This window comes from Chaetodon trifascialis, chromosome 16, assembly GCF_039877785.1.
Source record: "Chaetodon trifascialis isolate fChaTrf1 chromosome 16, fChaTrf1.hap1, whole genome shotgun sequence".
In the NCBI taxonomy this organism is placed as follows: Eukaryota; Metazoa; Chordata; class Actinopteri; order Chaetodontiformes; family Chaetodontidae; genus Chaetodon; species Chaetodon trifascialis.
In genome coordinates, this window is record NC_092071.1 from 15,930,630 (window position 1) to 15,943,706 (window position 13,077).

At 43.5% G+C, this 13,077-nt stretch overlaps 1 protein-coding gene across 5 annotated transcripts in view; it reads left to right on the forward strand.

Moving 5' to 3' along the window:
• The window catches only part of gria3a (glutamate receptor, ionotropic, AMPA 3a), an 81,251-nt gene that overhangs the window by 40,552 nt on the left and 27,622 nt on the right, over window positions 1-13,077 (forward strand). For all 5 annotated transcript variants that reach the window (XR_011603168.1, XR_011603167.1, XM_070982569.1 and 2 more), the window contains exons 5-12: window positions 569-622; window positions 915-1,076; window positions 1,454-1,621; window positions 1,841-1,945; window positions 4,217-4,324; window positions 6,281-6,487; window positions 7,859-8,232; window positions 10,745-10,943. Coding sequence is in view for 3 of the 5 variants with exons in the window: in XM_070982569.1 (XP_070838670.1) it covers window positions 569-622; window positions 915-1,076; window positions 1,454-1,621; window positions 1,841-1,945; window positions 4,217-4,324; window positions 6,281-6,487; window positions 7,859-8,232; window positions 10,745-10,943 (1,377 nt within the window). In the remaining 2 variants the exon portion in view is untranslated. The remainder of the gene's footprint in view (window positions 1-568; window positions 623-914; window positions 1,077-1,453; window positions 1,622-1,840; window positions 1,946-4,216; window positions 4,325-6,280; window positions 6,488-7,858; window positions 8,233-10,744; window positions 10,944-13,077) is intronic.

Below are 13,077 nucleotides of genomic sequence, written 5' to 3' on the forward strand. Positions count from 1 at the left end.
AAGCTTCCTACTCTGCGATGGAGAATCAGAACCGAGGGAGACGTGGAGAGAGAGAGAGAGAGAGAGAGAGAGAGAGTGAAAGAGTGAGAGAGGTTTGGCTGGTGAAGAGGTTGAAAGAAATCAGCGAGTGCAGCTCTCTCTGTGTCTGCTCGCTCAGACAGGTGCTGTACTACGTTTTTGGGTTTAATTAAGTCTAGTGTGTGACTGAGACAGGCGGAGCAGGAAGAGGCGGACTGTGGAGCACAGGCAGCTGCACAGAGAGAGAGAGGGAAAGGGAGGTTTGCCGGAGCCTTGACCTTATTTTACATGTTGAAGTTAATGGAAAGGAACAAGCACTGTCATCACAGTTCCCCCCCTCTGCCTGTGTGTCTCATACAAACACACACATGTACAAATGTGCTCACGCGCTCCCTCTTGCCCTTGCAAATGTCGCTCTAAAATCTCTCCTCTTTCCTTCTCCCAACTACTCCGAGTTATGAAAGTGAAGCTCTTTCTGAATCTCAGCCCTCTAAATGTTCTCAGCGCTATGAGACGTGACTCACTGTGTGTCTCCTCCTGCGACTTGTAGGTGGTGACCTCGGGAAAAAACGGCAGAGGATACCACTACATCCTCGCCAACCTGGTGAGAGCTCGCAACACGAAACAATCCAACACAACTCAGTTAAAAAAAAAAAAGAGCAAGAAAGAAAACGCCGCTCAGTGTGATGCAATGCAGTGCAAAGAAAGGCAACGCTCTCAGCGGTAGTCAAACTTCTTGATGTGTGGCGATGATAGACTCACAATTGAGTGTGGTAATTAAACAGAAGAAGAAGAAGCTAATGACGGGCAAGCTGAAGAAGTTTTTAAATGATCTTCATCTTTGCTGCTAATGATCCCTCGCTCCACTACCAGCCACTTGCGCTCTTTGCTCTCAGGGTTTTTCCAACATGAGCCTGGACAGGGTCTTTTCTGGTGGAGCCAACATCACAGGCTTCCAGATCATCAACCCAGACAGCCCCATCGTCCAGCAGTTCCTCCAGCGCTGGGAGCGCCTGGATGAAAGAGAATTTCCAGAAGCCAAAAACACTCCACTGAAGGTCAGTGAGGCATAGCTGCCGATGCTGATTTTATTTTATCTTCAAAGATGCTTTTTCTCACTCTCTCTCCATCAAGTTCTAAGCTAGAAACTCTGCTGAAACCAGAGAAAATATGTCAATCTGAATGTTTTTCATTTTCTTAAATAACTTGTCACCTGCTCGTCCTTGAATAGAGGCTGCTTTTCATACTAGTGTAATTTTTACGTCAATCATGATGCGAGGCTTTGATTTTCTTGCTTTTTACATCAGCAGCGCCGCTCTCTGTGTAAGTGCTGCTGCAGACATAATAACCTTGCTGTGATAGCGGTGCAGTGTCGCGTTGGATCTGCACGATGTCAGTGGTGCATCACAGGGCTTTCTTGTCGCCTTTGTCTCAGTACACGTCAGCGCTGACCCACGATGCCATCCTTGTGATCGCGGAGGCCTTCCGGTACCTTCGACGCCAGCGAGTGGACGTGTCTCGCAGGGGGAGCGCGGGCGACTGCCTGGCCAACCCGGCCGTGCCCTGGAGCCAAGGCATTGACATCGAGAGAGCTCTGAAAATGGTAGGACTGAGGGCGTTCGCTGTCTCTGCAAACAGCTGTGCTTTTTATTTTATTTATAGCTCAATCTTTGCTTTATCTCCCTCTGCACTTCACAAGTTACTGATTCTCACTACAATTCTCAAGTTTCTCTGTTTTTCTCCTTCTTTCTTTTTTGAGATTTCTTGACGTTTCTTGTGTGTCAAGAGCAGGTGTTATCATCCATTTGTTGGTGCCTTGCAGGTCCAAGTACAAGGTATGACAGGAAACATCCAGTTTGACACATTTGGTCGACGGTCTAATTACACAATTGATGTGTACGAGATGAAGACCGGAGGCCCCAGGAGGGTAAGTGAGCACGTAGCCTTGGAAACATCTCTCATATTTTAATTAATATGCAATGAAATATTCTGAGCACAGTTAGCATATGGTAGAGTTATCCGTCATATATGTTTTGAATCCGCTAACATAAATACGGACCGGTTTCAAGCAGCTCTGTGATGTGGATTTTACTTTCTGTTGGCATGTTGGCAGTATATGAGAAGTACAGTTGATTCTGATTTGGACAGAAGCCGCCAGTAGCCCAGTCTTGCAAAGCCAGCCCAAACTGTGTGAGCTTCTGTCCCCTCTGAGATTTAAATTTGGAAAACATTCACCAAGAGTCAGTTGAGCCCTGCAGATCAACGCTAAACCAAACTACAAACTTTTGGGGATTGGTGGTTTAGATGAGGACATGGCTGAAAATGAGGCATTACCGTCCTCCTGCACGGCCTGTTTATTGCCTCACACTCACTCACTAACAGTCAACCATTAAAAGGAACTGTTTCCGAAAGCTCTGCCATGTGTTTCCAACTTTAAAATCTGATGCTAAAACCACTGACAGCCCAGTGTGTGGTGCATCTGTCCAGGCAGGTGTCTGAAGGGTTCATACTGAAGCCTGAGTGAAGCACAGAGCTGTCAATCACTTGAAATGACATCAAGCAAAGGCCTGCGGAGTCTAGGCAGACAATAACGATCAAGGAATTATTTGTGTGCTCGCTTTGTAAGACTAGGAGTATATGATATTTTCTGTATGTGTATTGTTTCTTTAAATGTAACTTTTTAAAGTGAAGTTCAGTTTTCAGCATTTTCCTCAAGGAAATCCTCTGACACAGCCTTTAAACCACGATCACAGAAAAACTCTTCATTAAACCTCACTATACTGAAGCTGGAGGTGGGGTAGCAGCTCTTGTCAGGGAGGTTTTACAGCTTCAGTCTCAACAAGTCTTCACTTCCACCTTCCTCTATAATTTACATTTTACTTTACTTTACAGCACGGAGATCTGCTCTGTAAATTAGATGTTCTTTGTCCTCTTTTGAGAAAATCAGTGCCCAGAAGGGAAGAAATTGATATTTTTGATCAAATAGCCAATAAAAATATTTTACTTTCCACTATATTTGAATGCATCAGCCTAAGACACTGACAGAAAAGAGCTAACAGCACATTTTGTCTATAAGCATGGACTAGACTTGTTAAATGAGAGATAAACAAACATCGACTGATGAAGAAGTGCACTCGCTCAGAAAAGTCATTTAGCTAGTCAGCTTGACGGCTGTAGCACTTGTCAATGTCTGTTAGTTTAGATGCTGAACGATTATGTAATTTTCTTCAATACCGTTAACAAAACACTGTCTATCCTCTTATTAGCTTGTCAGCTGCAGTTAGCAGAACACACGTCGATCTGCCCCCTCAGAGACTAAAAGGTCATTCCTAGGAGCTTGTCCCACTGTTTTTTCTAATTTAAATTTTACGTTGATCACCAGATACTGGGGGTCTCACTGCACCCACACAATCCCTCAGTGTTCTCCGGTAATCTGCCAGGCCAAAGGCAAAAACAATACTGTCTGAAAACACGCACACGCAGACCCACAACGCTGTGGCTTGACTAGCTCCCTGACCCTGAACTCTGACAAGGTCCCCGCAAAAGCTGCCACCAAAAGGACGTGGCCCCATACTGTCCACATAGCTCAGCTCACAAGGCAACATACATCACAGCGGCCCGCACATCCAAAGTCAGTGTGAGGCAATCTGCAGTGACAACAGAGTGAGTACTGAGCATCATAGCAACCAGAAGTGGGAGATGCTGACTTCTTCTTGGCTGAAAACATCAGAGTGTAGCTGAAATAAACATAATGCAGCTTCTGGAATCATCTCAGGTTCAGTAGACACAGGCCAGTGTTTGTTTTTGTGTTAGATTATACTGTGTGTGCTATGTGTAGTATTAATAGAAAAGTAGAACAACCTACTGCACTGGCTAGATAAGGCACATTTCGAATATTAGGTTTGTCTTGCTGGTATTAATTTTGTCAGTCTTCGAAGGCTCTGTTGGTGCTGCTTTCTTGTTATGTAAGAGAACATTTGCAGAGCCCGGAATAGCTTACGCCTACTCCGCTGAAGTGTAGCCCAGGTGAAGTGAGAAGCACCACTACAGGCTTTTTATAAAATCGTACATCAGGCAAAACCAACACTGTCTCCTGCTTTACCGATAGAGCCGACCACTTTGCACGGATTTGGAGGCTCTGCTGTAAAGATGTCTCTCTGCTTCTTGTAATAACTGCCAACCTTTGTGTCATTTTCAGATCGGCTACTGGAATGAGTACGAAAAATTTGTATATATTATGGATCAGCAGGTCACCAACGAGTCCTCTTCTGTGGAAAACCGAACAATTGTGGTCACTACTATTATGGTACACTCTCAAGCAGGTTTTAAGTGTTTCACCTTAAGATTTCTGCCATTCAAGGTCAAGGTGTCCATTGTTGCAATCTGTCCTGGGAGGGTAGAATTATTTTATTTTGAGTTGCTTTCCATCCACTCACTACATGTTGAAACAGTCGATTCACAAAGAGTGTTTCAACTGTATCCGTGTGGGTGCCAAAGCATTTTGGTTTTTTTATATTACAGTGGGCTGTTGTAGTAGTGACATCACAATAACGGCTTTGGTAATGATAACTATAGAGATAGACACCATCGTATTCACATTGAGTGCATACGTAAGTAAAAATGTTTCCCTCTCATTAAGTAAAGTGTCAGTGACGCTGGGGTAAATCAGCTGTGTCTCACTGGAGACATGAAATGATCTGCGCATCAGGAGGCCATAAACAACCGAAGGCTGCAACCTTTGGCTGTTTATCCCTCTGTTCAAATTCACTTCGGCACTGAATTGTAATGTAAGTATCTCTAAAACCAGTGCTCCCAGTACATGAGGCTCAGAGTGCTAGTTAGACTAGTTGCAGACAGTGATCGCAGATTAATCATCATCAGCCATTTTTAAATGTAAGATAAGGTACGCCTTATCTTACATTTAAAACCATGGCCTCTCGCTCCTTCTGACTTTGCCTATTGTGTTTTCATCTTAGGCAAATTCAGAATGTATTGGTCACACATTCTCATCTCGGTGTCTAGAATCTCATTATCTTCATGACCAGACAGGAAATACAACACTATCCAGAGTGAGGAAGGGAGACAAGAAGAGCAGTGTCATCACATTATTTTCTCACTGCCAGGCATGCCTTTGGTTTGAATAAAGACGACTATTATTTCAGATACATCACAGCCATGTCATGTTGCTTTTCCCACATTCCATAACTTTAGATTATCATATTTGATCTCACATTTAATGAAAGGTCATCCTGTTATTATAGGGATGCAACGCTTTCATTTTGTCTCGTATAACATTGTACATGACTGCAGAATGGAAGAGAAGGTAAAGACGGACTAGTTCAAACAAAACCGGAGTCAAACTGCTGGATTCTGTGAAAGCATCACGTGAAAGTCCCCTCTGAAGATGACTTCTAATATAAGTCAAACAACCTCTGAAAAACATGTTCATGCCGTATGACAAAGTAAATCACCATTGTTGAATATCCCCCAGGTGACATTCGGTCATTTAAAGGAAGTTTGATGGCGAACATGTTTTACTTTTTCGGAGGAATTACATCAGATTTTATTGAAATACAAGGCACAGACGTGATGTGGAATAGCCAAGCAATATAATCAAGACAACAAGCAGATTATTTTATTGTCATGATGGTAACGAAAGAAAAGAAAATTGAACCATTATCCACTCGATTTGGTCATACAATGACTCTTCTGATGTGGCTCAGCCGTTGTTGCACTTAGTATTTGTTTGACGATTAAACGCCATGTGTTTGATGTCTTTTATCTCCCTGCTGTCGCTGACGTTTACTTTATGAACTGGAAAAAGTGCTCCATTCAGCTTGTCGTCCTCCTTGTGCCATGCTGATGCAAAGCACATGCAACCCCCGCCTATCGCCCATTTCCACATATTTAGATTGTGGATGAGGTTAGCATGAGGGAGTCCCGGCATCCTGCTTTGCCTCCTTTATATGTGTCAGATGCTTAACTCCCCCTGCTCGGCCCAGTTGGCCTCTTTACTCCTGCAGCGGCCCGCTTTTTTAGTCTGTCGAGTCCCCCGATAACATGCCTGTAACTGATGCTGTGTAGATCCTTTTTCCCTCTGCTCTGTTTGTCTTTTTTGATTTCCCCCCACGTCTGTTGGTGTGTCACCCCGGCATGCGTGCATGCTTCAGTACCAGTCAAGGCCTTGTGTGACCCACGAGGTCTGGCCAGTGTTAATGTGTGCTGTCTTGACAATGTACTCAAAATTATGTCTAATTAACAGGAAGCTCCATATGTGATGTACAAGAAAAACTATATGCAGATGGATGGGAATGACAGATATGAAGGCTACTGTGTCGATTTAGCTTCTGAAATTGCAAAACATGTGGGGATAAGATATAAGCTGTCAATAGTTCCGGATGGGAAGTACGGAGCCAGAGATCCAGAGACCAAGACGTGGAACGGGATGGTGGGTGAACTGGTTTATGGGGTAAGTGTCAGTCCGCCTGTGTTGCTCATAAGGGGGAAGGGGGTTAAGTGTTCGTCTCCTATCATGTAACCCTCACATTTGTTCAGATTATTGTAAAGTATAGTAAATGTCTTGAAGTACATTCATAGAGAAGAGAGGTTTTTATGAAACTCACTCAGTCCACTTTCAAACCAAACACATATGATGCAAGATTATCGTGGTTGTTACTCCGTTAGAGTGAATTGCTGCGTGCCAGGATCAACAGAGGATGAAGCTGTAAAGATGGCAGCAGCTAGTGAAGAAGCATCCATACAGTAATACCCCTGTGCAGCCATCATGTTGCAGCACATAATTCAAAGATAATGCAGATAGTCAGTCACGTGGAAAACAACCATTTAAAAAAATATGTTGTGCTTGTGGTCAAGGTGGGCTGAGTGAGTTTTGGAAATCCCTTCTTCCGCCGTGAAGTCGCAGGGAGTGGTTTTATCATGCATCTCGTGGCTCCCTCACACTCGAATTGGCTTTAACAAGATGATTTGCATCTTTTATGAGACCCCAGTTGCTGAATGAATAATGCTCAGAATCTCACACACGGCAGACTGCAGCGTAAGAAAATCTGCATGCAAACAGTGTTTCAGAGCAGGCTTCTCAGTTTGAGACCTGTAGTTTCTGCAGACTGTTTTACAGGCCGCACTGCTCTCCTGCAACTCTCTATATCAGCAGCTTCATACAGAAAGAGATGACCACCCCCACCCCCCATAACTGAAATGGCCATAATAAGGCCTCAGCTATATTTCTGCATCAACACTGAATGAGCTCCCATTTTTGGCTGAGACCTCCTCCTGACTTTATCTAAGACATGAATCCTTCGTGTTAGATATTTCCATAGTTTTAGCTACGACGCCACTCTCCCCTCAGAGTGTCTCACTGCAAGCGTTTGTCACTACAGTGAGATACTAATTGATGAGGCTGTCAGGCGTCGAAGAGGATCTGATGGAGGTGAATTTAACAAGGCGGATTCACATTTCATGGACTGCTTACATAAGCCCCTCCACCTCTGTCTTCCAACCCTCTGCTTGATTCATGGAGGAGATTTGGATCGAGACAAAGACATTAGCCAACACAAATGCTGAGTGACTCATTTTCAAATGGCAGGTTCCCCTCTCGCAGGCGTTATTAGAGGTCTGCTCTTCGGTATATTCTAAGCATTTCACCATGTCCAATCTGTTCTCCATGAATTCACTTTTAGGCTGAGTGCCTGGCCATGTATATGTCATTATAAGACTCGTTTGCGTTCATCAGTGTTTGCTTTATTAAATCAATATTTAACACTTTGGTTGGTTATTTGCTCTGTAACACTAACTCCCAGTGTGCCTGTTTCCATTTTCACAGAGAGCTGACATAGCCGTGGCTCCTCTAACTATAACGTTGGTTCGGGAAGAAGTGATAGACTTCTCTAAGCCCTTTATGAGCTTGGGCATCTCCATTATGATTAAGAAGCCTCAAAAGTCCAAACCTGGGGTGTTTTCCTTCCTGGACCCACTGGCCTATGAGATTTGGATGTGTATAGTTTTTGCCTATATCGGTGTGAGTGTGGTGCTCTTCCTGGTGAGCCGCTTCAGCCCTTATGAGTGGCATCTGGACGAGAACGATGAGGTCAAAGACCCTCAGAGCCCCCCAGACCCTCCAAACGACTTTGGGATTTTTAATAGCCTGTGGTTCTCCCTGGGTGCCTTCATGCAGCAAGGATGCGATATCTCACCAAGGTTGGTTGTTGTGTTCACTCTCCGTCACCTCTCAGTTGTCCTCGTCATCTCTCTGCATTTTATAGTCCCATATACATACATCTCCACCCCGCCATGGTGCATATAGGTTATTTTGAGCTGTAGTTTTGCTGCTGTCCACCTCACCTCATGCTTCACTTCACCTTACCTTCCTCCCCTTTCTTTCTCTGAAACCTCACTCCAATGTGCATCCATTTGTTTAGAAACTGCATGCCGGCAGTGATGCTTTGCATCCACAAAATAACTTATATCCACCATGCTGAGGGCTGTAAAATGCACAGGGGTCATTACATTTCATTCAGAGTAGCTGCTTGACTTCTTCATGACTCTTGGAGGGCTACCGTGTTTTTGCTGCATGTTCCATTTTACGGTCATCAACTTGGTGCATATAATGTGTTTTGTACGGAAAAACCATCATTAGCACCTTAACCGCATTACGAATTTTCCCAAAACAACAGCCATCCAGCCATCCCCTGTATTCATCCATCCATCTCTCTGCGCATCACCGATGTGATGTCCCTGACCTCTTCTTCAAGGATTCTTGCCTCTGTCATCCTTTCTTCTGGGACTTAAGAAGATTGTAGAGAAGAAGTTCAAGAGCAATGACAGAAAATTCAAGTTGAGGTTTCCAAAGAATTCAGATTAGACAGTGATTGGAGTGATTAAAGATGTGCTGCTGGAGAAACTTGGGTTTTTAAAGTGGGACATTTAGCTTTCTTTAAGGTTTTCTCTTTCCACAGAGAGCAACCCTTTGATTATTGGTATTCATGAAGAAGAAACATCTGATGGATAGCAATAAAATAAAAAATAAAAAAAATTGTGTCTGACGAGTGAAGACAAATGAGTGCTTCTAATTTCATAAGTTCTTCATGTAACTGTAGTTGGATGACACAGTGTGGTTTCTGAATGAGAGCTGGTGAATGATCAGTCTCTGTGGGTTCTCATGTGCTCGGCAGGATGTCGGCATGGTAAGTTGTTTGATTGAGATGGATGTTAGCTGCAGGCTTAATGTAAGCTCAGGCACCAGGTCTGTGGTTGAGCATAACTTGAGTTAATACTACTGTATGAAGAACAGAGGAAGCAGTCTGTGGAAAGCTGCCTTGGCACATAGGCCTGACACAGACCAGCAGCTTCCAGGTCACTTCAGTCAAAAGAAGCAGAAATGTATTCCTAGCAATGATGAAGTTTTTGTGACTAAAACTTTGCCTCAACTCAGGTATCATCATTGACGTTAATGTGACATCATTCTTGATAATTATCCAATTATAAACCATTTACGGATACGTTTCTTTTTTCTTTTTCTTTTTCTTTTCTTTCTTTTTTTTTTTTTTTTTTACAAAATGTGCTCAGAATAACAGCGTGTCTGAAGCTTTGATGATGGAGCCATAGGATACTGTAGGCTTTGATTGCAGCTCTGACGGACAAACTAAATATTTATGCCATGAAAGTGCCACGATAGCATAAATACATAAATAAGCGATGAAACAATATATTAGGAGAAATCCAGAGCAGTACATCTGCAATGCAGTGATGCGGCGCAAATGGATCCTCGTTTGAAATGAGAAATGTGAGTTCATCTGAGAGCAGCGCATTCACTGGAATGTGTGTGTGACTGCAGAAGTTGGAGATGGCACCAGAGAGAATAGTCAAATTTGAATATATGAACCCAGAGTTGCACTGCTAGGCAGCGATTTAAAGTCAGAGCCTTCACGCTGATGTGGAAAGTGTGAGGAATTGGTTCAGGACCAGTGAGCAGGATGGGAGTATCTGTGTGATGGAGCGGTTTGGCTCATCATAGCTTGACTTTAGCAGCAGACTCACTGTGCTTTTACTTCGGACTTGTTCTGTCCTCTCTGGTCTAAATTTGTCAGGGAACACTTTTACAACAGAGGAAGAAGATCAAGTGTCCTAGCAAATGACTCAAACACACACAATACACACACATTAGTAGTACTCAGGCTCAACTTTGAGCCAGTTAGACCCTGGAATCAACCCAAGTAACCTTGGACAGATTGCAGCGCTCATCACAGGTCTGGCATGATTCTGCAGACTGCTGGGTTTAGGCTGCTGTTGGGCTGAGCATTTTTGGCTACCTGGGATGGTTGCTCACCTGAATTAGCTCCAAAACTAAATGTGGATACAGTTATATTGAGTTAACGAGGCTTATTATTACTTTCAAAGAATTAATCAGCTGTAAATGCAGCTACATTGACTTTACGGTAGTTCATTTAAATGAAATTATGCAAGTTAGGACGGAGCACAAGGGACATTCAGATAATATTGCACTTCTCATGACTTAATGGGCTAACTGGACAATTTCTCAAAATAATGGTAAAATTCTTCAAATTAAAGAGCGAGGTCTGAGATAAACCTCTGAGCTGATGAGGTGCCAAACACAGGAGACATGGAGGAAAATGATCCTTCTTCCCCAGCCTGTGTCGATTGGAGCTCGCCGCTCTCATGCCTCTGTGTCTGCTCTGTGTCCTCCTCTCAGGTCTCTGTCGGGGCGTATCGTCGGAGGAGTGTGGTGGTTCTTCACCCTCATCATCATCTCCTCCTACACGGCTAACCTGGCCGCCTTCCTCACCGTGGAGAGGATGGTGTCTCCGATCGAGAGTGCCGAGGACCTGGCCAAGCAGACAGAGATCGCCTATGGGACGTTAGACTCAGGCTCCACTAAGGAGTTCTTTAGGGTGAGTTCTCAGCTGGCCGTCATCCATGCTGTCACTGCACTGTAGAACAAGCTAGCTCCAACACTTGTTAATGTCGGCCCAGAGCTGAAGAAGTCTCTGGAGCTTTGCAGCAGGGTTTGATTTATTACGTGCCAGGTAATAAATCGAACGAATAATCAATAATGGATTGTCTAGAATTGTATTTTTCCCTGATACAGCACTTCCAAACTACTAATACTACAGCTACACATGATTAATTCAGTACATCATGAAACAGTGATACACGGTGTTTTATATTAAAGTATTACTAAAGGAGCAAACAGATAAAAGAAAATTGTGCGCATTTGTTTTGTAAAGTGATTTAAAAGACGTTGCTTTGGGATGGATGGCCAAGACGGGCTCAATTTTTCAAGTGTCAGAGCAGAACATCCCAAAACCAAATGATGGTATTAGGATGAGGAGGGAGCGCCTGTTACCAGCCTGGTTGCAAATCCATTTTGTCCACATTAACTTTGGTTCTCTCCATCACAGTCAAGGTTTTTTTTGGGACAATTATAGTCCCTCGCCTATCAGTAGAGCCACAAACCAACCTTTGATTAGCGTCACTGCACCTTCACTAAAATGCAGATTAATTTCTGCCTCTGCTACTCGACAGTGCTGCCAAAGCAAAAGTACTCTCATCAAGAGTGCGCAGATAATAAAAAACAGAAAAGTCTTAAAAACTTGCATAATTCAGTCACTTCATGTTGGCCATTGAGAGAAGCAGGTGACAGATTGTGTGATCCTGAAGGTCTTTCAGTAAGTCAATCATTTTCAAACATATGTATCAATTTCTGAAACTCTGCCTCAGATTGTGAGCATGTATCTCTGCATTAGCCTCTGAGTGGCCGCCCACGTCAGATTTGTTCAGCGATTCATAGAGAACGAGGTGAAATGAACCGACAGTTCAGTCTGATTATCAGCCTTCTTCTGTCTATGTGCCTGAAACATGAGAAAAAGAAAAAACTTTCAAGAAGAACTACAATATGCCATTATAATTGCAATTTGTGGGCTTCTGTCACAAAACTTCAATCTCAAAGACCACGTCCCGTTCCTCGGAAATGGAAATGTCATTCACATCCAATGTCCGGCTTTCAGCTGCGTCTATTTTTAGTCCTCCTTGGTCTCTTGGTGTGATTGCTCCGAGTGAGTCTGAGACGTTTGATAAATACAAACCTCAGACTTAGATTTGGGAGAGAGAGCAGTGTGTTGGTTTCAGGCTCAGTCCACACAGAGTTTTAAAATCATATCATACAATCTCCTCGGAGATTTACAGACAGCTTGTGTAAATATGTTGAAATACAGTAAGGGTAGCGCAGCATGTTTCTGTCTGTTAGGCTCGGCTATCTGCTCCATTTTACACTCGCTGCTGGCAGCAGAGGACGGAGTCTCTCTGAGCATGATCAAATAAAAGCACGCATAGTTCCCAAGAGAAAGGGGGACAATATTTTCACCCCTGGGATGAAATATTCTTATTCTTGTTTGTGTGTGGAGAGGAATGATTTTGCAGGAGCGTGACCGAGCGGCTCCGCTCCATGTGTAATGTTTCTGTGACCCGGCTCCTTTACAACGCCGCTGGAGCAGAATGGTGTCGTCTGCTGTGCCAAGCTGAGCTGAGGTCTAAAAGCATTGAAATGGAGCAATCACCATGATCAGTGTGGAGGAGGTCATCTGTAACTGGCTGTCTCCTGCGCTGTAGTGCTTTAAAATATTACTTAAACGTATGAAAACTGATCAGACCGGATTTTATTTATCGTAGAAGATGAGAATCTGTTAATCTGCTGCATGTGGACAACAGGAAGAGACTGCAGTGGAATTCAAGGAGCTGGTAACACTGACTGACATAGATTTAGCTGATATGACATTAAGGGGGAGGATAAGCACGTGCCTGTGAGATGTGGTTTCCTCAAAAAGGACAAAATAAATGATTCTGCACTTTAATTGTGTAATAATTCACAGTAGATTTGTAGGAGATTCTCTGTTATTATGGCCGCAGGGATGGACAACAGATGTGACGTTAAAGACGACACCAAAGCTTGTTGGAGTGTTGTTTGCCGGTTTTACTTTGTTCAAATACCAAATGATGTTCACCCTCAAGATGAAAATTAGTCCATTA